General features: G+C 45.9%; 1 protein-coding gene across 1 annotated transcript; it reads right to left on the bottom strand.

The window, feature by feature from the left end:
* Positions 1-682: 682 nt before the first annotated feature.
* Positions 683-26,181, bottom strand: CNMD (chondromodulin). The gene is made up of 6 exons (XM_039877326.1): positions 25,954-26,181; positions 25,336-25,476; positions 20,405-20,545; positions 14,235-14,348; positions 4,653-4,806; positions 683-837 (listed from the first exon to the last, which is right to left on the bottom strand). The coding sequence occupies exons 1-6, from the start codon at positions 26,023-26,025 to the stop codon at positions 683-685; spliced, it is 777 nt and encodes a 258-aa protein (XP_039733260.1). The 5' UTR covers positions 26,026-26,181.

Genomic DNA, 26,181 nt, shown 5'->3' with positions numbered 1-26,181 from the left:
TTTATATCTTCTGATTCTTTGCTGAGGGTTTCTAGTTTTTTCATTTATTTCAAGCAAGTTTGTAATTTATTAGTGAAGCATTTTTACCATGACTGTTTTAAATCTTCATCAGATGATTTTAACATTTCTGTCATCTCAGTGTTAGCATCTGTTGATTGTCTTCTCTTTTTTAAAATTGAATTTGAAATCTTTCTGGTTGATGGTGTTTTTCACCAGTGTCAGGTGGTTTTCAGTTGAAAGCTGGACATTTTAATGTTACACAGTGGGGCTTTGGATCTTCCTTACACACTCCGTCTCAGTCGGCTCTTTCTGAGCCACTCTGGCAGGGGTGGGGAAGGCACTTCCCCCTTCTTGCCAGGCAGAGGTAGAGATTCAGGTACCCCGCTTGGCCTCCTTAGACACTCCAGAGCACCTCCTTGTTACTGCTGGGAGTGGATGAGAGTTCTGGCTCCTCACGTGTTTCCACTGACACCACAGGCAGCAGGGGAGGTGTGCTCGTGATACCCCAGCAGGGTACAGGGAGGTCTAGGCTCCCCTCAGCCTTTGCTAGCCTGGGGGAGTGCGGAANTCTTCTCTTCACTTTTTAGGGTCTTCTTATGTTTGTTAGCTCTATATCAGTCTATCTAATCTAATCTGATCTCCCTCTCACCCACCCACCCACCCACCCACCTACCTACCTACTCTATCTAAAATGCCCNGGTTCTGAGTCCTCTTGCACACCGGGTCTGGTTTTGTTGTTCAGTCTTCCCAAGCCTGGGCCGCCCTGTGGTCCACTGCTTGGCTTTGTGGTAGCCGTAACAATCGGCTTTACCAATTCTCTTCTTTCTCTCTGGATTTCTGCAAAAAAAAAAAGAAATAAAAATTCTGTTAGAGAATTCCTTTATTTGAATCACAAAGGAAGGTCCATTTATCAGGGTGAAAAACTTAAGGATGCCCAAACAGATATGACCAGATACCATTTAAATTCGTACTGACGATTTTTGTAATAAGATAGTAGGTTTTGGAGTCTTGAGTTAGTAGTTAAACGTACAGATAACCAGAATTTGATTTTACAACCCTACCTGAGCAGGCCTTAGCAGATAGCTGACAAAAATCCATTCTCTATCCTTCGTTGTCTTCGCCTGCCTCTACTCTAGGGGCTGAGAAAGTAAGACGTCAGTCATTTCCCCACGTCGCTGGCAGTGAGCGGCAAGCACTCAGGGAGACGTTTCTGGCCAGCGAGACATGAGCAGAATGTGCCGGTACAGTTTCTGGAAAAGCTTTTGCTTTCTTGGTAAAAGGGGTCACATGTAGCCTCCTCTGTCTTGTCTCCCTTTCTCAAACTCGGATATGATATCTGGGTTATGAGAGTCAACCTGTGACCAGAAGTGACAGGCATAGGGACGATGGGCCAGCGTGCTGTGGGTAGCAAAATGGTAAGCTAGCATGAGATGCGACAGTATGGCTGAGTAGCAGAAGATGCCAGAAACCTATCTCCAGGCTTCTGGCTCTATGAAAAAAATCAACCTGTATTTGCTAAAACCACTGGTGATCAAGTGTCTGTTACTTGCAGCCCTATTGCTAATGGAGTGACTGGATGTATAAAACGTCACAGTTTTCAGGGGATTTATTATCTTGGTTGATTCTTAAAAAAAAAAAAAAGAAAAAATCTTATGGGATAGCAAAAGCACATACGTTTATTCATGAGAGCATCAAGGCTCAGAAAAACCAGGTGACTTGGCCAAGATCACAGAATGGGTGGCAGAGATAGGAGGAGATCTAGCTCACCACACTGCCTCCCGGGTCCTGCAGCATGACCCATGGCTGCTGAGTGACAAAGATGGAAAGTGCCACACGGCATGGGCTTCCGGGTCTCTCTGAGTCTGGTTCTTCGTCTGTAAAATGGGGTTAATAATAATATCTAATTCCCAGGGTAGTGACAGAGGTCATGGGAATTTGCATATAAGGATTTTAGAGTGTTTGCTATATAATAAGCACGCAATTGTTAGGTGACGATGATGATATCATGCTGTTATTTATGAGAACTCAGACATGCTTCATAACCATGGACATCATCTTGATTTCTGAGGCAAGTCGGAGAGGCATCAGGAAACCCAGATTCAAATCTCAGCTCCTTTAACTAACTGAATGATCTCGGGCGACTTCATCTCTGTGAACCTCAGTTTTCTCATCTATAAAATGGGAACATTAGCAGTTCCCTGGACAGCTGTTGGAGAATATTAAATGAAGACAAAATGTCAAGTTGTGGAGAGCTGCCTGGCACACAGCCAGAATGCAGCGGACTCAGCCCTTCCCCTTCCTCGGACTTTGTCCAGCTGCCATTCATGGTATCTGATGCCACAGCTGTGTGACACTGATGACCTGCCAGCTTAACGGTCCAAGGGGAGGGGTGGCTGGACCCCCTGGAAACGGGGGGCTTAGAATTAGGTGGTGGGGAGCTAGATACAGAGGGGGTTTTATTTTCTTGATTTCATTATAAAATATGACTGCATTTATGAGACTGGCAAAAAAAATCCCTCATTATTTAAAAAATAATTTTAAAAAATTATTTTTAATTATAATTGACAGTATTATATTAGTTTCAGATGCACAACATAGTGATTCAACACTTATATACCGTGCGAAGTGGTCACCCCAATAAGTCTAGTTACCATCTGTCGCCCCACATAGTCAATGCATAAAAATCCCTCGTGTTTAATGTCTGTGATATTCCATCGTACGGCTGTACCGACAGTTGTTTAATCCTTGTCACGTCTGGGGGGCATTCAGGTGGTTCCCACTTTCCCGGTGTCAGACGGAACGCGTGTGACTCCCATGTGGACGCCGTGGTGACTGAATGCTTCCGATGTGGTCACGCACTTGGCCGCAGGGAGCAAGCGCGTACCCGGGGAGTCATGCTGCCGGTCACCCCCGCACAGCGGCGCGGCCTTCCCAGACCCGCCCCCGATGCCCTCGCCCCCCATTTTCCCATAGCGCCTGCGTCGTGCCATACGATGTTCTTATTTTTATTTCGTGTTTATTTACTGTCCCCCCCTCGCTACACCACAGAACTCCTTGAGGGCATGGATTCTCGTCTGTTCTGCTCACCAGTGCATTCCATGGGCCTGGAACAAGTAAACGGCCCATAATAAACGTGTCAGTAGGTGTTCTCGAATGAATGAATGAATGAATGAGGCTTGCCCTCAAACAGAAAGTGCTCAGGGAGAGCTGTACATGGTGGCAGAGATGTAGACTTTCGTCTTTGACTGGAAAGGTGACAAGGTATTGGAGAAGTAGCTCCTGGGTGGCATGAAGCAGGAAGACCAATTCCACACTGCGGCAGGTGGGAACGGACCGCGAGAACTTGGCAAGTGGCCATAGAACTGGGAGCTGTGACCACCCACGGGGCCAGAGCAGGATGGCAGGAGCAACGGTCCATTCCACCGGGCAGCCCCTCCCCCCCCCAGCCCCTACAGTTGTGACAGACACTGAAGGATCCCTCAGGATCCTTCCTAACCCATCCCTCCAGGCAGCCATGGCCAGAGGCTTATAAACTGAATCCTGTTTGCCTCACCTGAGGTAGAAAGTAACCATCTTATCTGGGCTCTGGGACAGAATACAACTCATGAACTATAGAGAGAAGTTAGCTGTGGCAGAGTCAGAAGTCTGGACTTGCTAAGCCCGGTAAGGTTTTTATAAATTGTGGCAACGTATACACACAACCTAGCAGTTTAACCATTGTTAAGTGTATACACAGTTCAGTGGCATGAAGTCCATTCTCACTGCTATGCGACCATCTATCTCCAGAACATTTTTTCGTCTTGTAAAACTGAAACCCTGCGCCTGTTAAACAGTAACTGCCCATCCCCGCCAAGCCTGGCAGTTTTAATGCCTGTGTTTTTTAAAAAATTTCCATTCTGCTCTTTCTTGGTGTTCAACGAAATCTTTCGGAAAACAGCCCAGCTCCGCTGTGCTAGGAGACAGGGCCTTTTCCACGCTTGACCCAGAGGAGGTACAAAATGGGCCTTTGTAAGGCCAGCAAGGTGACAGTGGTGGACATGCCCAGAGGGAGTGCCCTTGGGGACGGGGGAGGCTGAGGGGAAGGGGCCTGTCCTGCAGGGGTCACCTGCCCTTTGCCATCCGGAAGCAGCTGGCAGGTGTGCTCCGACCTGGCTCTGAACCCCAGGGCCCTTCACTGATTTTCACCCAACTTGGAAGCCGACGCTTGATCCTCGAAGAATCCCGACCTGTGCCCACGGCAGCTTTCACCTGCCCCATAATTCTAGGTTTGAACATCCTAAGGATTTGGCAGTGTGCCAGCTCCTTAGTCCCCTTGATTCTATGCCCTAATGAATGAAAACTAAACCGTAAAATTGGAAAGTGCAAACAACTGAGATTAAGGGGCAGGGAGGAAAGCCGTGGGGGTGCCCTAAGTAAACTCTGCGGGTAATGTCGCGGCCCCGACTCCGTGATCCGCTTCCCGTCGTTGACCCCGTGCAAGGCGGTCACTTCCCTTCCCTCCATCTCCCACGCCGGTTACGGCAACACTGCCGGGCCGCGCCCCGCGTCCTGATGTGTCTTCCCGTTACACCTCAGGCCTGCGGAGGGCCTCACAGGAACCCCCCAGGCACAGGCAGAACTCCAGGCAGCATTAAGAGAACATGAAACGTTACCTTTTGGATATGTTGGCTTAAGCCAGAAAATAGGAAGGTCGCCACAGAGTTCTGTGACTTTGGAACTCAAGAAGCTGTTGTCCTTCACGGGCTGGTCTACGGCCACCCAGATGAGAGAATTTTCTTCGTATTTAACTGGCATGATCTTGCCTTCCTGTAAGTAAAAATGAAATGCCCTGAGCAAGAAGGACAGTGGGGACGCACTGCGTATTAAGAGTCAGACGGGGGTAAAAGATGACCTCGCCGTATAATAACTTAGAACACTCTGTGTGTGAATGGGTGCCCATCCCCACCCCCCGCACTTTTAAGGTTCTAATCTCTTCTCTTTGTAGCCGTCTTTGCAATATTTAGCGTCCCATCCTCACATCATCCTGCCTTTGGATAACTGCAGTGTGTGAAGACCACCATCCTGAGTGGAAGTGAAAATTAGTTGATGCCAGTTTTGAGATCTAGGTTAATCTGATGTTTTTGATCAAAGGTGTTTTTTTGAGGAAAAGCAATCGAGCAGCCTTGGAATCCTACAAAGGAAAGAGGAGACCTCTATCTGAAGTGAAAATCCTTTGGGGTTTTGTACTGAACAACAATGGAAAAAAGCAAGCGATTGGTTCTTTAATGTCTTCAGTTCAAAGTATTATTTAACATAAACCATTTCTGCATTTCCCAGCTATAACAAAACATAGCTCCGATGCCCTTCGCATTAAGCACACCACTGAGATTTCAAAGCTAAACCTTGGATTTTCTTCCACGGTGAGATGCTGAGAATGGTTTGATAACCCAGGAGACAAATTTATTTTGCCAGGTTGTTCCTTTCATGTATTTATTAGTTTGCAATAGGTTGGAGAAATTAAAATGTTTTCTCTTTATTTTTAGCTGAAAGCGGCACTTCATTTATGCTTTCTCCCCCAGGCTTATGGCTGCATTAAAACAACTTCAAGTTATCGGAGGAAGCGAGCACTCAGGTAATCCAGTTATTTACCTTAAATTAAATGGCTCCATCCAGGAAATGAATGCTCTTTAGGTAGAGTAGCTTTTTAAAATTATACAAAACTGCCGAAAAATTTATAAGAGCAAGCAGTGCGTAAATCTACCCCATCGACATCTGAAGGTGTAGAGAAAGTGGGGTGATAGGAATAATGCATCCTCCACGCTAGGGATGTTAAATAAACTTGGGGCACGTACTTTTGGTCGCCCGCCCCATCTCCTCTCTCCCTCCCTCTCCTTGCAAAACAATCCTGCTTTTGTTTGAGGCAGCAATGTGCCCGATGCCAAGACAGACATCCGCTTTCTTAGACTCTCCAGCCCCGATGAGCGCCCATGTGACCAGTCGGTTCTAGACAATGAGATCCATGCTGAAGGGCATTGGGTGACTGAGAAGCCGTCTCCTTTTCCTGATTAAAGGGACATCGTGGTTGGCATTCTTGGCCTCTTCCTGACTTCCTTACTTGAATGCATGGTTGATGTTTGGGGCTGGAAGGAAAGGCTAAAAACGCCCAGAGATGCCGGCCACTGAGCCAGTGCCTGCAGCCACCTGCCTTCACATTGCTCACTGTGGAGAAAAACAAATCCTTATTTGTTTACGTGACTCTAGGTGTAGTTTCCTGCTTCTGACGCATTCCTAATTCACCAAACGATTAACATTAGCTATTGTGGATTATGCAATCATAAGTGATTCTCTTCTTATTCTTTTACTTATTTCCCAAATTTTCAACCATGACACATTATTGTTTTTAAAAACCAGAAAAAAAATTATTTTTAAAAAGCCCCCAAATTGTATTGTAAACATATGATTAGCTCTCGGTCAGCTGTGGTTGGGGAGTTGGTTCTTTTGGAAGGCAGGAGAGGGGAACTGGTCTTATGTCCCCTCATGGGGATAATGTCAAGGATTATAGTTCACCAAAGTCTTCATTATAGAAACTGAGTGACGTGACATAAAAAAAAAAAAAAAAAAAAAAAAGCGACAATAGTCCGAGGGCCAGGACGAAGGAGGTCTGCGTCTCATCGTGATGCTCTGGACCAGTGAGTTCACGCCCAGAGCGAGGTGTGGCCCCTGAGGAACGGATGGACCACAGCAGGGGCAGAGAACAGCTGGAGTGACCGAAGGTTTGGAAACGTCTCACATCTCACGGGATGAACGGCTGGGGAAACTGGGAGCTGGGAGAAGATGAAGGACACGCTAGCGAGATGAACACACTCAGGGGGTTGTTTTTAGCTTTTGTTTTGCCTTGTGTTTTGAGATGCCTCCCTTTGCTGCTCCCGTGAGGGCAAACAATCAGGCGGTTTCCAGGCACCGTTGCTTACCCTGATTTTTCCTCTTTTGCCTTGAGGGAGTTGATACTGGCTTCACCTCCCGCTCAGGGAGACAGGGAGGACCAGAGATGATCATAATAAAATTACCGATGGTAGCAGTAGTCGTCTATTCATTACCTAGTAGGTTCTATGGCCGTGGGGACAGTGTGCATACCCCTAGTTTGTAGATGGGAAAATTGAGGCCCACGGAGCGAAGCCACATCCACAGCCAGCGTCGGAGCTGGGATGTGAACCTGCGTTTTTCTGACTCCCAAGTTCATTTTCTTTCTACCAGACCCTGCCGCTACTCAAATGGAAGACGATAATGAATGTGACGACTTTGTAGCCCTAAAGTATCAAATAAATGTGTCTTTAGAACTCTCTATGCAATTCTTAAAATAAATGTTTATCAAATCAAGCTCAAAGGCAAGTTATTAATCATAAATGGAAGGATTACGTTTAAAAAACCGCACAGGTTTGATACATAGTAAAGGAATCCTATATACATTGACTAGCTTCATTGGGCTGAACTTGAACAAATGGAAAGAAATCGTAGGGGGAGCCATCTCAGCTCAGCGTAGGGCACAACGATCAGAACTGCCTCCCATGAAGTCGCCTGACACACAGGGAAGGCACTGCCCTGTCACTGCTGTCCAGCAGAGGCTGGGTGACCAGCCGCCAGAGATTTTCAGGCGGAAACTCCCACCCTGCGTGGGACTGAGGCTAGAAGGTTCCTGAGGCTCCTCTGATGAAGATTCTATCAGACGACGTCCTTTCTGTCGTCTGAGTCACCGACCAGATAGTTCCTTATCATCAGGCAGATCAGGGCTATGTGAGACCAAGCGCCTTTAAACACTTCATTTTTTTTTTTTATCAAAAAACATTTTAAGTTAAAAAAAATTATTTTATATTAGTTTCAGGTATACAGTACAACGATTAGACATGTATATAATTTACAAAGTGATTCCTCGATTACTCCAACACTCATCTGGCACGACACACAACCATTACAGTACTATTGACTACAGTCCCTATGCTGTACTCTACGTCCTGCTGACTGTTTGCGACACACTAACTGTACTTCCTCACCCCTTCCCCCTTTTCACCCAGCCCCCCAACCTCCCTCCCCTCTGGCAACCATCAGTTTGTTCTCTTATCTGTGTGTGAGTCTGTTTTTGTTTAGTTTGTTCATTTCTTTTTTTCCTTAGATTCCTCATGTAAGTGAAGTCACGTGGTATTTATCTATCTCTGTCTGACTTATTTCACTCAGCATAATACCCTCTAGGTCCATCCATGTTGTTGCCAATGCTAAGATTTCGTTTTTTTGTTTTTGTTTTTGTTTTTAATGACTGAGTAATATTCCATTGTATATATGAACCATAACTTCTTTATCTAATTGTCTACTGATGGGCACTTAGGTTGCTTCCATCATTTGGCTATTGTGAATAGTGCTGCTGTGAGCATAGGAGTGCATAGATCTTGACAAACTAGTGTTGTGGTTTTCTTTGGCTAAATACCCAGAAGGGTGATTGCTGGGTCAAAAGGTAGTTCTATTTTTAATTTTTTGAGGAACCTCCGTACTGTTTTTCATAGCGGCTGCACCAATGTGCAATCCCAGCAACAGTGCACGAGGGATCCTTTTATCCACATCCTCGCCAACACTTGTTTTTTGATTTATTGATAATAGCCATTCTGACAGGTGTCAGGCGATATCTCGTTGTGGTGTTAATTTACATTTCTCTAGTGATTAGTGACCTTGAGCATCTTTTCATATGTCTACTGGCCGTCTGTAGTTCCTCTTTGGAGAAATACCTGTTCAGGTCTTCTGCTCATTTTTTAATCGGATTTTTGTTGTTGTTGAGTTGTATGAGTTCTGTATAAATTTCGGGTACTAACCCCTTGTCAGATGTATCGTAGACTTACATCTTCTCCCATTCAGTAGGTTGTCCCTTCGTTTGGTTGATGGTTTCCTTTACTCTCGAGCAGCTTTTTAGTTTGATGTAGTCCCATCTGTTTATATTTCCCTTTTGTTCCCTTGCCCTAAGAGATATATTAGAAAAAAATTACTAAAAGCACTATCAGAAAGTTTACCGCCTGTCTTCTTCTAGAAGTTTTATGGTTTCGGTCTTATATTTAAGTCTTTAATCCATTTTGAGTTTTTTCTTATGTATGGTGTAAGAAGGTGGTCCAGTTTCATTTTTTTTGCATGTATCTGTCCAGTTTTCTCAACACCATTTGTTGAAGAGACTGTCTTTACCCCATTGTATATTCTCGCCTCCTTGGTCATAGATTAAATGACCATATAGGCATGGATTTATTTCTGGGCTCTCTATTCTTTTGATCTATGTATCTGTTTTTATGACAGTACCATGTTGTTTCGATTACTGTAGCCTTGTACTGCAGTTTGATATCAGGTAGTGTGATACCTCCGACTTCATTCTTCTTTCTCAAGATTATGGTGACTATTCAGGGTCTTCTGTGGTTCCATATAAATTTTTGGATTATTCCAGTTCTGTGAAAAATACCATTAGTATTTTGATAGGGATTGCATTGAATCCACAGATTGCTTTAGGTAGTATGATCATTTTAACGATATTGATTCTTCCTACCCATGAGCATGGTATATGTTTCCATTTATTTGTATCTTCTTCGATTTCTATTTCAAGGACTTCTAATTTTCTGAAAACAGGTCTTTAACTCCCCTTGGATACCTTTTATTTCTCTTTCTTGTCTGATTGCTGTGGCTAGGACTTCCAATATAATGTTGAATAGAAGCCGTGAAAGTGGCCATCTTTGTCTTGTTTCTGATCTTAAGGAAAATGCTTGTAGTCTTTCCCCACTGCATATGATGTTAGCTGCAGGTTTGTCATATATGGCCTTTATTATGTTGAGCTATGTTCTCCCTACTGCCATTTTGCTGAGGGTTTTTATCATAAACAATGCTGGATTTTGTCAAATGTGCTTTCTTCATCTACTATATGATCGTATAATTTTTATCATTCAATCTATTAATGTGGTGTATCATATTAATTAAACCAAACGTGCATCCCAGGAATAAATCCAACTCGATTATGATATACGATCTTTTTAATGTATTGCTGAATTCGGTGTTCATCAGGGAGACTCAGGGATATTAGCTATAGTTTTCTTTTTCTGAACTCTCTGTTGGTTTTGGAATCTGGGTAATGGTGGCCTCGTAAAAAGATTTAGGGTGCTTTCCCTCCTCTTGAATTGTTTGGAATAGTTTGAGAAGAAGGTGTTAATTCTTCTTTGAATGTTTGGTAAAATAGTTTGAGAAGTACAGGTGTTGATTCTTTTTTGAATGGTTGGTAAAATTCACCATGAAGCCATTCAGTCCAAGACTTGTTTTATTTATTTATTTATTTATTTTTTTGAAGTTTTTTGATTACTGATTTTATTTCTTTGGTAGTAATTGGTCGGTTCAGATTTTCTGTTTCTTCTTGACTCGGTCTTGGGAGATTGTAGGTTTCTAGGAATGTATCCATTTCTTCCAGATTGTCCAATTTGTTGGCGTATAATTGCTCGTGTTATTTTTAAATAATCCTTTATGTTTCTGTGGAATCTGTAGTTCTCCACTTTCATTTCTGATCTTATTTATTTGGGTCTTCTCCCTTTTTTTCTTGATGAGTCTGATTAAAGGTTTATCAATTTTGCTTATCCTTTCAAAGAATTGGCTCTTGGTTTCATCAATCTTTTGTATTGTTTTTCTAGACTCTATTTCATTTGTTTCCGTTCTGATCTTTATTATTTTCTTTCTTCTACTCACTTTGGGTTTTGTTTGCTGTTCTTTTTCTAGCTCTTTTAAGTGTAAGGTTAGATTGTTTATTTGAGATTTTTCTGGTTTCTTGAAATGGGCCTGTACTGCTGTGAGTTTCCTTCTTCACTGTGTCCCATAGATTTTGAATTGTTGTGTTTTCATTTTCATTTGTCTCAGATATATTTTGATTTCTTCTTTGATCTCATTGTTAACCCATTCATTGTTTGGTAGCATGTTGTTTAGCCTCCAAGTGTTTGTGTATTTTCCAGTTTTTCTCTTGTAGTTGATTTATAGTTTCATACCATTGTGGTTGAGAAGACACTTGATATGATTTCAGTCTTCTTAAATTTACCACGACTTGTTTTGTGGCCTAATGTGGTCTATCCTGGAAAATGTTCCATGTGCATTTAAGAAAAATGTGTATTCTGCTGCTTCAGGGTGAAATGCTCCCAAAATATCAATTATATCCAACTAGTCCAGTGAGCCATTTCAGGTTGCTATTTCCTTGCTGATTTCTGTCTGGAAGATCTGTCCATTGGTGCCAAGGGTTGTTAAAGTACCCTACTATGACCATATTACTGTCGATCTCTCCCTTTATGCCAATCAATATTTGTTTTATATATGTAGGTGCTCCTATGTTGGATGCGTATATGTTTACTAGGGTTATGTCCTCTTGTGTTGATCCCTTTATTGTTATGTACTGCCCTTCTTTGTCTCTTATTATAGCCTTTGTTTTAAAGTCTATTTTGTCTGATATAAGTATTGCTACCTCAGCTTTTGTTTTCATTTCCATTTGCATGAAATACCTTTTTCCATCCCTTTACTTTCAGTCTGTGTGTGTCATTTGATGTCGTAGGTGGCATATGTATGGGTCTTGTTTTCTTATCCATTCAGCTACCCTTTGGATTGGAGCATTTAATTCGCTTACATTTAAAGTGATTATTGATAGGTACATAGTTATTGCCATTTTATTATTCATATTTATTGGGGTTTTCCCCTTTCTTTTTATAGAAGTCCCCTTAATATTTCTTATGTTTTAGCTTGTTAGTGATGCATTTCTTCTGCTTTTTCCTGTCTGGGAAGCTCTTTACCTTACCTTTAATTTTAATTGATAGTCTTGTTGAGTAGAGTAGTCTTGGTTATAGGTCCTTGCTTTTCATCACTTTGAATATTTCGTGCCATTCCCTTCTGCAAAGTTTCTGTTGAGAAATCAGCTGACAGTCTTCTGGCTGGACCCTTGTAAGTAACTAGCTGCCTTTCTCTTGCTGCTTTTTATATTCTCTCTATGTCTTTAACCTTTGCCAATTTATGATGATGTTTCTCGGTGTGGGCCTGTTTGGGTTCCTCCTGTTTGAGACTCTCTGAGATTCCTGGACTTGTATATGTATTTCCTTTGCTAAGGTAGGGAAGTTTTCAGTCATTATCTCTTGAAATATGTTCTCAACCCCTTGCTCACTCCAGTGTTTTGAACTCTGTCTCTGGTAAGTTGCTTGCTTCCATGTTGTTCAGTTTTTTTCTGGGGATTTCTCGTTTCATTTGCGGCATGTTTATTTGTTTTTTTTGTTTTGTTTTTTTTTTCATTTTACTTGTCTCTCTGTGTCTGTTTCTATGTATTAGGAAGATTGTTTTTACATCTCCCAGCCTTGGCCAGTTGGCCTTATGTAGCAGGTGTCTTGTGTGGCCCAGTGGCATAGTCTCCCTGATCACCTATGCCGGGGGCACTGGGCATGTTCCTTGTGTGGATTGTGTGTGTTCTCCTGAGCCTTGATTGCTCTTTAGCACATCAATAGATGGGACTGACTCATGGGCTGACTGGCTACGGGGACTGGCCATGCCCACAGGGTATTAGCTGCTGTGTGAGGGCCGACTGCTCGGAGTGGGATTTGCTGCAACAGGCTTGCATACCTATTGAGACTACCATTTTGGTGTGCCGCTTATAGCCGCTAGTCAGTTGATGCTTTGTTGTGTTCTGATGCCAGCCTCTGGGTGTGTTGGTTCTGGGGCCCCTTGGGAAGGGCTCTAGTGTAGGCCAAGGTCAACCGCTGCCTTTGATTGTTCAGGGCTACCTGGTAGGAGCTACAAAGTGATCTGCGGATGGTTGCTGCCCGTGCTGGATCTGGAGGCAAGTGGGAGAGACCACACTGCGAGCAGAGGTCGGTTACTCCCAGTACTGGCTCTAGGGCAGCTTAGTTAAAGGACTAGTGCACCTCAAGACCTGGGGCTGCCCACCAGCTGCCTGTAAGACTCTGCAGCTGGAAGAGCCTTTGGGTGGTGTGTGAGTTCGGTAGGTCTGGGCCAGGGAGTCACCTGCATATTGCTGCCAGAGCTGAGCCTGCAGGCTCCCGCAAAAGTAACACTTCACAGCAAGGCTAGCTACCGTCCACCTTGGGCTTGCAGACCCCAGCGATTCACTCAAGAGATACTACAGTTCAGGCTGGCACCAGTGGCCCGCCACCAAAATTTTCTCCTGTAATGTGTGGGCCACATGCAAGTGGCACAGAGGGCTGCTTTGTGCCCATGAATGCAGGGCCCTGGGAAGGCGCAGGGTGGGGCTGGCTGCCTGGCAATGGGCCAGCCACAGGAATCTGTGGGTTGGGCGGGGCAGGGTCCCAGGGAGACACAGGGAGGGGCGGGCCATCCCAGTGGCCAATGCAGGTTCAGAATTGTCCGTCTGGGGGTTGGGCTCAACAGAGACAAGATGGTGCCCATCTGCAGACTGTGCTGGAACCATGGCAGCTGTCCCTCCAGCCCTCGCCTCAGCGCCACAGAACGCAGTCTTTCCTCGTGTGTCTCTTGTGCCTCCTGAGCTGTTGACCCTTTGCCGGAGCCCAGGGTGTGTGTCTGCAAATGAGTGAGTCTGTGTGCAGACCCTTTAGGGGACGTGTTGGTTTTCTGGTTCCTTCTGTCTCACTCGGACAACCAGAATCCTCCCTGATTTTTACAGTCAGATCTTGTGGGAACTCCTCTTCCCAGTACTGGAACCCTGGGCTGGGGAGCCCTGTATGGGACCAGGTCTTCTTGCTCCTTCAAGGGGGCCTCTGCAGCCATGTTCTCACTCCCGTTGCTCAGCTGCCACATGCAGGTGCTGGGCCAGCCCACTTCATGTCTCTGTGCCTCCTACTAATCTTGATGTGGCTTTTTCTTTATATTCTCAGATGTATGTGTTATGATCAGCGAGATGTCAGGTGGTTCTCCAGGTTGATTGTTTTATAATTTGGTTGTAATTTTAATGTGGTCCTGGGAGGAGGTGAACCCCGCTTTCACCTAGCCTGTCATCTTTACCAGAACTTCCTAAGTACTTTAAAATATGGTTTTCCAAAACCTTTACATATGCTACATCATGTAAGAAAGATCACTTGGAACCAACCAGTAGGACCAAAATGGTTTAAATTCCTTTGGCAGAGAAGAGATAGAACTTAGTTCTGGTCATGAACCTATCCAGCAACTAGTAACAGAAAGGGTGGTGCATTTGAACATCTGCCAAACCCTCCCGCGGTCTGGAGCCTGCTGGTACTCACCAGTTCGGAGACGATGCTCTGTTTGGTCATGGTGCCCACCTCAGGAATGCGAGCCTTCACCTGCGCTTTGATGTAGCACTTCTCTCCTCCAGCAAAGCGGATTCCTGTGATGCCCTGGGAAATGAAGCAAATGTTCATACATCCATCTACTCATTTATTCACTATATTGAGTGTCTCCTGCGAGCCAGGCACTGCTCCAGGTACTGGGTATAGGGTTTGACAAAACCGATGGAATCTGTGCCCTCCTGCAGCTGAACGTTTAGTGTTATTTACCAAAAATAAAAAATAGAGATAACATCGGGTGGTGTTAAGCGCTGTGAAGAAAAAGCTGAGTGTGTGATAGGAATGACAGGGTTGGCATTTTGGACAGTGTGGTCAGGGAGGCCTCTACCGGGGGTGGCATCTGAGCTAGGACAAAGTATGCTCGCAGCTCATCTACCCCTCAAGCTCAGATGAAAGGCTGTCTTCCCTGTGCAGCTAGCTCTCTCTGACCATCCAAGTTCAGGGGACCCCTCTTCTCCAATGTCTTCGTTCCTCCTTTGGCACTTAGTTCTCAGTCCTTGTGGTAGCTCCCTGTGGTTGTCATCTCGATTATAAGCTTCTTGAGGTCGCTATCTGAATCCTTTTCTTTTCGGTGGTCCCACTGAGGTTCTCAAAAGATGTTGGCCCAATTAATTAATTTTTCCTAAGTTACCAAGCCCAGGGGAAATAGTCAAACTTTTTACAACACCAGGGGCTGAATTTCACTCCTAGACCTTACCCAAGGACTTAGATGTTTTGTTTTTGTCCCTTGTGAGATATAAACAGTGTCTCTTCCTCATCTGCCTGGGGACCTGCCTCAAGGGAAACCTCAGCCGTAGGGTTCCAGTCTCGGCTGATGGCTCGGCACTAGTCTCCCCAGTGGGCACATCAGGCACGACAGTACATTCTGTCCCCAGAGTATTTGCTTTCACCCTGCTGGGTAACTTCATCGCCAGTGAGAGGCCAAAACACTATTAAAGGTCTACAGATTTCATGCCATAATAATGTAGACACCAGCACGAATCTGAACATCTCAACTTGTCAAACTTCTGTGGCACTGACACAAGTGTCGGGAAGATACAGCCCTGTGTCAGGGTCAGTGCCAAGGAGTGGGGGAAGGAAAGCATTTAGGAGTCCAGAGTTCCTGGCTCAGGATTCAGCTGTCTTAAAAGGAGAATGGAGTTGTCACGCTTGAGGATATGCATGGAAAATTACACCCTGTGTAATCTCCGAGCCTGGAGCCCTGCCAACGCTGGGTGACAGGCTAGGGCACAGGGAAGGAAAGGCTCGCGCTTCTTACATCTCCTCGTGATCTGCCTGGTGATGTAACTGGCCACGGACACATAGGTGACCCCAGCATCACCTGTCGCCCAGAGAGAGGTGGAGGCATTGTCCCCACTTGACAGAGGGGGAGCTCAAGGCTTACTGCAGAGGTTCTGGACTCACTGCACTGATGTCACCTGAAGAGAATTTCAAAACACACATTTCTGGGCCTCTCCCAGAGATTCCCATTTGATTTGCCTAGGGTAGTACCTAGACACTGGCTTAAAAGCTCCCCATGTGTTTATAATGTGCAGCCAAGGTTGAGGACCACCAGTTTGGGGAGAGAGGACCTTGATGAGGGTAATAAAGTCTTTGGATGACTAAAATAGCCTGCTACGGACAATGTTTTCCTGCCCCCAGAATTCATGTGTTGAAACCTAACTCCTAATGTCATGATGGTTTGGAGGTGGGGCCTTTGGGAAGTGAATGGCCATTAGAGTGGAGCCCTCATGAACGGGATTAGTGCCTTCTAGAAGAGACCCCAGAGACGCCCTCGCCCCCTCCACCATGTGGGTCACAGTGAGAGACGGCCGTCTATGAACTAGAAAGCAAGCCTTCACTAGACACCCAGTCTGCCAGAGCCTTCACCTTGGACTTTCCAGCTTCCAGACCCATGAGAGATAAATTTCTGCGGTTTATACATCAGCCAGTCTATGCTAATTTGTCACAGTGGCTTGAATGGACTAAGACACACACAGCCTTTAGACCCCAGTTTCCTCTGTACCAGAGATTCAAAAACTTTCCTTTGTATCCAATTCTCCAGGAGGATTTGTAAAATGAAACAGGGTGTTGGGCCCCACTCCCAGAGTTTTTAATTCCCTAGGACTGGAGTGGGGGCTAAACTTTGCATTTCTAACAGGCTGGAAGCCATGCTGCTGCTGGTGGCCTAAGGAACACACTTTGGGAACCACTGCTCTCTGCTGTGCTGTCTCTGCTGTGCTGCTCCTCTTATTCTGCGTGTAAATCCAGAGCTCATGGTTTGAGAAAACAGAATGTAGGGGAAAGCGATACTGCACCTCTATGCGACTTGTGATATGTTCTCTCAACTTCAAACCCTCCTATTCTCTGAGCATGAGATGCAAGAGAGAAAACACCACGTGACCGTTAGCACATCCTCAAAGGAGAGAGCTGATTCTATTGAAGGGCTCACAGCCTGGGCTGTGAAGCTGGTCCTGAGCTAGTTCTGACGGTCTGCATGCTGCAGACAGAACTGACACGCCCCCGGGATGGGTCCCGTGGGAACCAGTTCGCCCGTGTTCACCACCACGTCTAGCTGCAGATCCATACCGAGCAGTCAGATCTGTCACGAGATTAAACAGAGGGAATGAAAACGCACAAGAAAGCCCAGCGAACCTTTGTTTCTAGCAAACACATAAGGCCTTAGAAGCTGGTGATAATGAAGAAATTTGCTACCAAAGATAGTGAGGGACGAGTCTGATAACCCAACATTCTTTTATCAAGAGTTAGGTGATCTCATTTTAGACACACAGTTTTTCTTCTAGGGGATTCAGCTGTTTCTGTGGCTTCAACTCCAAGTTCCACAGGACAGCAAGGGGTCTTACCGCCCCTCCCCCCGCCAGGGGGCACTACAGACATCTTTAAGGGAGTTTTCGGCTGTCACAAAGAGTGGGGGCTCCCCGGCCTTCAGTGGGCAGGTGGAGGGGACGGAGGATGCCGGGTCCCACCAGCCTTGGGAGGTCCTGACCTAACCGCTCTGGGTCCCGGGTGAAAAAACGTGACTGGGAGTGTCTGTACCCAGAACCCAACGCCACTTGACACATAAACACAAAGCGGCTTTGGGCATAGTTTTAATGTGCAATGGATTTCCTAAGAATGAAATTACTGTGCAAATGGAGAAAAATGGTATTTTCGTTCACCCAAAAAATTACCTGGTGTTTAATTTGCCAATACACTCGTAGGTCCGTCTGTATTTTCGGCTGTGGTGCTGACAGTGATTCAACTAGTGGAGCAAAAATATGACTTTCACTTTACTTTTCCTTTATATTATTGTTCGGGGCCATATTGATTTTTGACATCAATAACCTACCTGCCTACCAGATAGGTTTTGCTCTGCTGTTTTCTCCCTCTGGCTTTTTAAGTAGGAACTTTCAAATAGACACAAAGTTCAAAGAATTGTGTAGTGAACACTCATACGGACCCAGCAGTTTACTCCATCTTAATTTCTAGCCAGGATTTTCGTTGCACATGGCATCGGGTCTGAGAGAACCGGCAGGACGCTTTTGCAGGCATAAATTTCTGGAATGCAGCTTGTGCACTATGAACACACCCAGTGTGCATTCCTCGTCAGGCTCCTCCGAGTCCCCTTTTCAACCAGGCCCTAACCCTGGGCTCTGTCTTGGCCCCCTTACTCCAATGTTAGCAAGAGTCTTGCTGGGTCAGTCCTGATCTGACCGCCCACCTTGGTCTGCATTCAGCAAAAACTCTGTTAGAGGCCAGTTAGCAAAGAACCACCCTCTCTCTCTTAGTGATGTTCTGTCCACCAACGCCTCCAGCCTGGCCCTTGGCTCTAAATCCCTGTTTTTCCTTATGGGATTCAGAGTTGGGCCCAATGTCTCCCCTCTACTATGAAACCTCACTGAAGAGCCCTCCTTGAATAAGACCTGCCTTACCTTGTTTAACACTGTAGGGCCTGGAACCCTTTGTTCAGTGCTACCTGCTCTCAAGAGGTTCAGCTTACCATCAGCTCTGCTGAAATCTCAGTGAGGCCCTGAGTGAGCAGGGGAGACAGCTGGCTGACAGTTCAGAGCCTTTTCTAATCTGCACCCTCATCCTCAACCCCTTCCTTGCCATTGGCCACGTTGGGCTCCTTAGAACTCCAGGGCAGGCCTGGGAATTTTTATTCAATGTGCTTCCCTGGTCCTGGGAAGCTCTGCCCCTATTCTCTGCCTGTTGAAATCCTAGTCATTCCTTCAGACCTGATCCCACGGTCACCCCTGCTGTCAAACGTGCTCCAAGCCTCGAATCGGCAGCGACTGCCTCCCCTCTGTGCTCCACCACACTCTGTCCACAGCTTTGTTGCAGCACAGTGCCCAGGCTGACCTGAGCTGCGTTCATGTGGATGTCTGCATCCCCCATGCCTACCACCGTCCCTTGTACACAGTAGGTCCTAATGAAATGCCTCTTGAATTTGACTGATGGTTTAAAATCTAGGAGAAAGTAATTATGCAGGCACCATAGTGGCTGATTCATGTGTTTTCAAGAATCCAGGCTTGTTTAAACCCATAACAGCTTCTATCCATCAAAAGAAAAAAAAAATGTTCTACTTGCCATTTCTGACTTAGAGAAATGTGGAAGCTATCAAAGAGAATTGATCAGTTCATAAAATATTTGTGGCCCCGTTGGCCTAGGAGAACAAAGCACAATCAATACCATTATTAGAACCAAAGGATTATAAAACAGATATATAGGTTTGGGATTAAAATGTTTCAAAAGTATATTCCTGATACACGCACATCTTGAGAGAGATGGAGTTTTCCTCATTCATCTATGTAGCTAGCATTGCATATCTTGGTATTGTGGCGCATCAGAGGCATTCGGTTCTGTTCTGGGTTGAATGACGTGTGTGGGGGAGTCCCATTTTATAATTTAGTATTGAGCAGTACAAAGAAAAATGCTTTTACCTTGTCCTACGTCTTGCAGTGAAAGCCCTTAATAAGTCTGGAGAAATTATCCTTCTGCGTTGACCAGAACCGTGTGCAAAGCTAGGACTAAACGAGATGCAGCCAGGCACGCACGGGGCTGCAGAGCCTGTCCCCAGGGCAGAGCCCACCCCTTCTCATCATCAAATCATATCTCGCCTCACCACGGCTGGTCACGCACGCGTCTGTTTGGTAGTCAAAAGGACTCGTGAAGTGTGTTTCGGTCTCCACGAGGGGAGTTTCTTTCATCCAAACGAAAAGCATCTCTAGTTTTTCTCATCAATCAGAGGAAGACAGGTCGATGAGACAGATATTCGTAGGCCAATAAACTATCAGAAGAGACATTGTTGTCAAGAGCCTTTTTTTCATTATGAAGTCTCACCTACACCAGCTACCGATTTAACAGGAGAGCACAAACGGTGACGCCTCTTCCTCAGTTTAGAACGTGAAAGTGAGTAAGATATTTATGTTGGCCACGGGAAAGCAGGCCTGGAGTGATACTTTGGTTTGCAGATGTACACTGGAGCGTGGACGCTAGCTTTATGTTTCAAATTGCCCATAAACTGAATTTTTGAAAATAAACATGTTTGCCCTTTTCAAAGGAGACCAGAATGTGTTATCTGTAATAAGCTATTGTCAGAAAACATACAAAAAATAGGCGAATTTCTCCACGCTGATTTTCAAGATTCAATGGGAAACCGAAAAGTTGAGAAAAGTATGTAAATAAGTCCTACCTGTTGTTGATGAGATTATTAGATCATCAAAATTTCCCTCCTTTCTGTAAGTTCCAAAAAAGACCTTGCAACTCTCAGGGTTAGTTTGAACATTTTATTCAATCTGTGTTAGAGAAAGCTACTTGGAAAGAAATAGCTCTTTCACGTCTTTCTGCCAAAACTTTATATAGTTCTAAGAACCTGTTTTTTTCAAGGCCAATGTGCTGTTTTTTTTGTTTTTTTTTTTTTGTTTTTCATTTTGAAAATATAAAACATAATGAGTGGTCCTTTTGCAGAGAGGATCTGCTATCTGATGTTTGTGGATCAGCGGCACCATGAGTGCCACGAAGAACACCTTGCATGTGGGTGTGTGTGAAAGATGCTGCTTCTCTCTGAATCGGCAGTCTCCCAGGCTTGCCTGGTAAAACTCTGCAAATGCAGAAAATATACTTACATTCTGGAAGTCGTTAACTTCAATTGCTTCTTCAGCTCCGCTTCCCATTTTGAAGGTCTCTAAGTTGTTCCCGGCATCTATTTCCATTGACCCGTCTTGTAATTTCCCATTGATACTCATAGTGTAATGAACATTGTAAACCTGAAAGTAAACACAAGGGCGGTGAAGGCTTCCTTTTAGAGCGATCCAGGGATTATCTTTAGATCTTCAGCACGTGAGGTAGCTTTCATATCTGTCAGCGATACACTGAATCACCCTTAAGAGCGATAGATACATTTGTATATGAGGACTTCATCCATGTGCCAATCACTTAATTTCTTAAAAAAAAAAAAACCTTCAAAGTAAAATTTTTGATAGTCTCTGATACTATTTCAAATAGCTCTGGCTGTGTATAGCAGCATCTGAGTAGAATCTCCAGCTTCCATGCCTGGCTTTCTCACTGGACCAGTCCCATCAGAACCTACGATAATAGAGGTTGGCACAGATCTTTCTTTTTTTTTAAAAGGACAAGACTCTGCAGCCAGAGTCGAGACCTAGTGATGCATACATGGAAATTGAGGAGGCAGAGGGTTAAGTAGGCTATTAACTGAACAGATCTGCAGAGGCACCTCAACTTGAAAGTTTTTTTTTAATCTTTTGGTTGAGACTTGGCATGGAGTGTGGTATACAGTATAGGCTGCAGACAGGACTGAGATTTGCCTGATATGGAGCAGCATTTGCAGAGAGCAAGGTCAATGTGCACATCTGTTTCAGCTCCATATGGGAGTTACTCATTTTAATGACTCCATGGGACAGGCATATGGGGTTGTAGGGCATTTTGTAACGAGATGTGTTGGAGGAGAAGGCAGGGGGGGCCTGGCATTGCACTTGGGCACTGGTCCAGGATTCAAAAGACAGGTGGCCACGCCACTTATCCCGGGGTCTTGGGAGATGCCTCCAGTGTAAAATGAAGGCGTTGGGCCTCAGAGGTGGCTTTTCTGCTACGTTCTTAGCGCTCCGAGGTGTCACAGAGGTGGCCCGGAGGTGAAGGTGGCACAGCAGGTGTGGCTGCGATTCTCCCACGTCCACCCACAGTCCGAGCAGACAGGCTCTGCCTCTGTTTCAGGTGTTGTATTTCTGAGTTAAATCTTAAGAAAAATTCTGCCATTAAATTTAAAAAAAAGTTTACCACTAAATTATATGATCCAAAGGGCTCTCTTAGTTTAGACATCTTGTTCGTACACTAGTTTAAAAAATAATTCACGCACTGCTCCTGGTCAAGTGCTGCTGCTCTGCCAGAACTTTCTCTGAGTTGTGGGGTAGTAGCTGGGTTTCTTTTCGTTTCTTTTCTTTCTTTTTCTGACTTAGAGGCATTTATAGATCTTATATACAATATATTTCTTACATGATACATAACATGTAACTTCTTTAATGGCGAAGGAATGAAAACCGATGAAAGACATTTGCTACTTAGTGTCAGGTCAGATTCAATTCAAGTCTGATTTTCTCCCTCAGGAAGAAACAGCTGCTACATGGACAAACACTGGAAAAAATATCTGTTGTTATTGGGTCATTAGTTGTAGAAGGTTCATTACTACCAGACTCGCAGGGCATGGTTTTATGTTTTCAGCGGAGATGCAGAAATGGCTTTGCTAGCCAGCACCCTTCCAGGCCACAGTCTTCATTCAGCAGAACAAAAGACACCAGGGTGCTGGTTCGGCTCAACCGAGTCTCAGCCCCCTCCCTCCCTCCTTCTGATGAACTTCGATTCCTGTCTCCCAAGCTTGCCTGAGCATGAGAACCCTTTCTAGGGGTTCTGATCTCATGGAGCTGGAGCAGGGGCCACCAGTCTGGTGTCACTTTGCAACTCAGGTGGTCTGTAGGAGCAGCCTGGTCTGGGAAACCTGTTTTTTCTGGCTGAGGCAGGGCAGGTTTAGAAGGCAGACTCTGTTCTGCCCCCGTGCCCTCTGAGAAGCCACTATTCGCGTGAGTTGGTCATGACTGTCAGAAGGAGCATGGCAGACAACACTCATGTGAGTCCTTGCTGGCGCGAGCATCCTTCACTCGGGTGACAAGAGGCCGTGTGTTTGGCTGTTGCACAGAAACTTTTACTAGTAAAGCAATGCAAAATTTAAAAAATTAACGGTTTCGACATTCTTAGCAGGTCTAAAGGAGACAAGACTGTGACGCTAGAAGAATGGCTTGTGGTCCTCATTTCACTCTCTCCCACTGCCACCGTCTCCCCCTTCCTCCCAGCAAAAGCTCCCTAACGAGGTACAGGGGTCACATCCTTTATAATGAGGCTTCAGCCCATTTTTTTTTATAAGCAGTGAGCAGCCTGCAGGGGGCAGCAGCGAGGGGTCTGGGCCCCGCCTGAAGCAATGGGGGGTGGAGGTGGTAAATAGTCTGAAATTATTTCTAAAGCACAAGGCTCAGAGCTCAGAGGGAGGCTGGGCTGATGGAGCGGTAATCACATTATCTGCCCTGAACCGTTGGAGCCGCTGGAGCCTAAGGCTGCTTCCATCTAAGTACGATGAAGTTTGTTATTTGCCAAAATTCTGCTCGATATGGTGCCTTTTACAGCCAAGGATATTTGCTAATGAGTTTCTAATAAAGCCTGGGTCTGTAAGATTAATTACATAATGCTTGGGACAATGTCTAGAAAAACCAGTCTGAGAATAAAGGCCCCAAGCGATGATCTCAGCCCCTATCCCACAGGGCAGGCTTGTCAGTCAGTTCACATGGGTGGGGATTTTCCATATTTCAATGCCTCGTTCCATGTACAATAATGTGGCTGAAACATGGCCTCAATATTTGAGCCCGGTCACTCGTCCCCAATTATTAGCACTCCGATGCTTCATAGTCTTCCAGCCGACTTGGAGTAAATCTGTCCTAGGGGGATTTACCCTTATGAAAGAGATAAAAGGTGAATTACTGCTGGTTCTCCTGTTTGAGCCAATACAGAGCAGCAAAGGCATGAGTAATCCCCAGTGAGTGGGTAATCCATTTGGCTGGGGACGTTTTCCATTCGACAGAGACTTACCTTTTTTGATTATGTTTTGTTTGGGCTACTTAGATTTGTATTCAGGGAAAGCAGACCTGTGAGTGTGCTATGCATAGATGGTGCCAAATTTACTCTATTTAATATTTTATGATTTGTTTTTCAGATATTATATGGATCAGCATCAAATATTATGGGAGTAAAAAAAAAAAAACACTACCATAGTGTTCTTCATTCTCCTGCTTGTATAAGAAATAGCAATAACTTTGATTGTCGGCACTAAAATGTGATTCACTATTCCTCTGTATTCTTAAAATTTAATAGTGCTTTCTGGAATCAGGGAACCAATCATCTTGTGGAACAGTAACAGATATGAAAAAAAAGGAGTCCAGCTTATCCAGTATGATATTTGAATCTCTCTTTTTAGAAGCTTGTCAGTTAGCTGTGTTTGCCTTGAATAATGAAACGCCAAAAGATATTCATTTTAATATATATCATGACTAAAATCTTTACCCCCCCCCAAAAAAAACGCAAAGCAGTTTTTATCCCCAAATGACCTATAACACTGAGGTTTTGTCATCTAAAAGATAGCATTTACGTTCGAATACCACACAATTTCCCCAAGGGATGACAATCTAAACCCTGCTATTCATGGAGATGTAGATATTAAAATCATTCCCGTGTTTAGATTTGCTGCTTTCAAATGTGAGCGTCTGGCCCGGCATCCATATTCAAAATACAAATACATTAAGGCACTTTTCAAATATGCACAAAATACTGTGCAATTCTGATTTTACAAATCGATGCTTGTAAATTTGATATAGTTTCTAAAACAGACTCAGCGCGAAATGGCATGCTTATCTACACTAGGCATTTAAGTTAAAAATACAAATTAGGCAGTGACTGCAGAAGATGTGATGTGTAAAATGGTCGAATTGCTTTCAGCACCATTTTCTCTAAGTACTGGAATTCGTTCATGCTTTGAATTTCATGGTGGGAGAGAGGGGGAAGCCGCAGATTCTTTGAGGGCAGTGATTAAGAAACAGCCCTTTGTGTGTGCCCTGGAGATGGGATCATTTTCCATTAGTCCAAATAAGCTTGTGCAGGGCCTGGCAATGGTCATCAAGATAAAATGCCCCCTTTTTCATAGTGCACAAAATTCAGGGTATTTAGAGAACGCGCTGGAATTCTGCCCGGTCAAGTTAGAAGCACTTTTTATAGTCCTCGAGTGCCCATGGAGCTTTAAAATAAAGAGTTGCATAAAAGGAAGTAGGACAGCAGTTAGTGGAACAGTTACCATGAAATCACACGTGACTAGGCCAGAAGGGATTTTTAAAAGAGATTTGGCACCTTTAAGGAAGTTACACCTTTCCCCCCCGCTTAGAGCAAGGGAGAAAAGAGCATTAATGACTAGGTCACATGCAAAGAGTAGTAAGCAAACGAACAAAAACTCTTGAAATTTGTCCCTAACACTGGGTCTGAATCATCCGTCACTATCTTTGTCCCAGGTTCTTCAATTCACAGCCTTTCTCAGCCGGGAGAGGCCCTAGAGATCATTTAGTTTAACTGCTTCCCCGAAGATGGGTAAACTGAGGCCAGAGAGGTGCGGTGCCTTCCCCACGGTCACACGCCTGCTTCGTGGAAGCACCAGGCTGAGATCTGCTGAGAAGGGCCTTCCTCGAACCGTCCGCTGCTTTTCCCCGCTCCTCTACGTTTTAATATTCTCCCTTCAAACCCTGACTTGCTTTTCCACAAAGCTGCGTTCGGGCAGAAAGCAGCGAGCGAGCGGAGCTGGATGCAAGAGGGCAGAGGACGCCCCGGGAGGCCCCGGGAGGCCCCGGGAGGAAAGCGGACGCTGGAAACCGCGCTCTGGCTCCACCTAGCGGGGAGCGCGCGGGGGACAGGGAGGCCCCGCGCACCGCCCGGCCCTGCGCGCCCTCCCCGGACCTACGTGACTGTCGCTCCCCTTCCAGAAGTAGAAGGCCGCGATGGTCCCGAAGAGCAGCAGCACCGCCCCCGAAATGAGGATCACGGCTCCGGCCTTGAGCAGCCGCGCGGGGCTGGAGGGCTTCACGGTCACCGCGGCGTACGCCTGCGGGCGGGGTCGGGGGCGGGAGGGACGGTCACGTCTGCGCCCCGCGCGCACGCACCGGTCCCCGCGCGGCTCCCGGGGGACTGGGGTGCGCGCGTGTGTGTGTGTGTGTGTGGGGTGGGGGGAGAGATGAGCAGCTCGCCCCGCGCTCCCTCCCGCGGTTCCCTGGTACTCAGGTTTGGATGTCCCATAAGCGATAGGCAAACTTTGCGGGGGGCAGGGCTGTCACCCCTGGATCTGCAGTCCCCGCCGGCCACAGGACGACCCTCCCCCCCACTCCCTTATCACCCTCCCCTTCACACCTATCTGAGAATCCCGTGGCCCCTGCGTCACCCCAGACACGTTTGGGCGCCCCAGTTTGCCGCCCCCCCATTCGGTAACACAAATCCCTGACAGTGGACCCGGACCCCCGCGAAGCCCGGGCCCTGCGTGCGGACTAAGCCGGCCGCCAGACTGGGGACCCCGGAGCGTACTCACCGGGGGACTGCCAAACTCCACGTCGTCAGGCCCCACCAGCGCGATGGGGACTTTGTCGCAGTTCTCTGCCATGGCTGCGGGGCGAAGGAGCGAGGCCCTGCGAGGCTCCGAGCGCGCCCTGGGTTCTGTCCTGCTGCCCAGACGTGCAGGGCTTTTCAGCTCCGCACAAGCGCGCGCGCCGCGCCCGTCCCGCCCGGGGCCGGCCCTGCGGTCCCCACCCGGGCCAGC

Source organism: Pteropus medius, unplaced genomic scaffold, assembly GCF_902729225.1.
Source record: "Pteropus medius unplaced genomic scaffold, Ma_sr-lr_union100, whole genome shotgun sequence".
Lineage (NCBI taxonomy): Eukaryota > Metazoa > Chordata > Mammalia > Chiroptera > Pteropodidae > Pteropus > Pteropus medius.
Note: the sequence above shows the minus strand (reverse complement) of the source record. Positions and strands in the feature narration are given on the sequence as shown.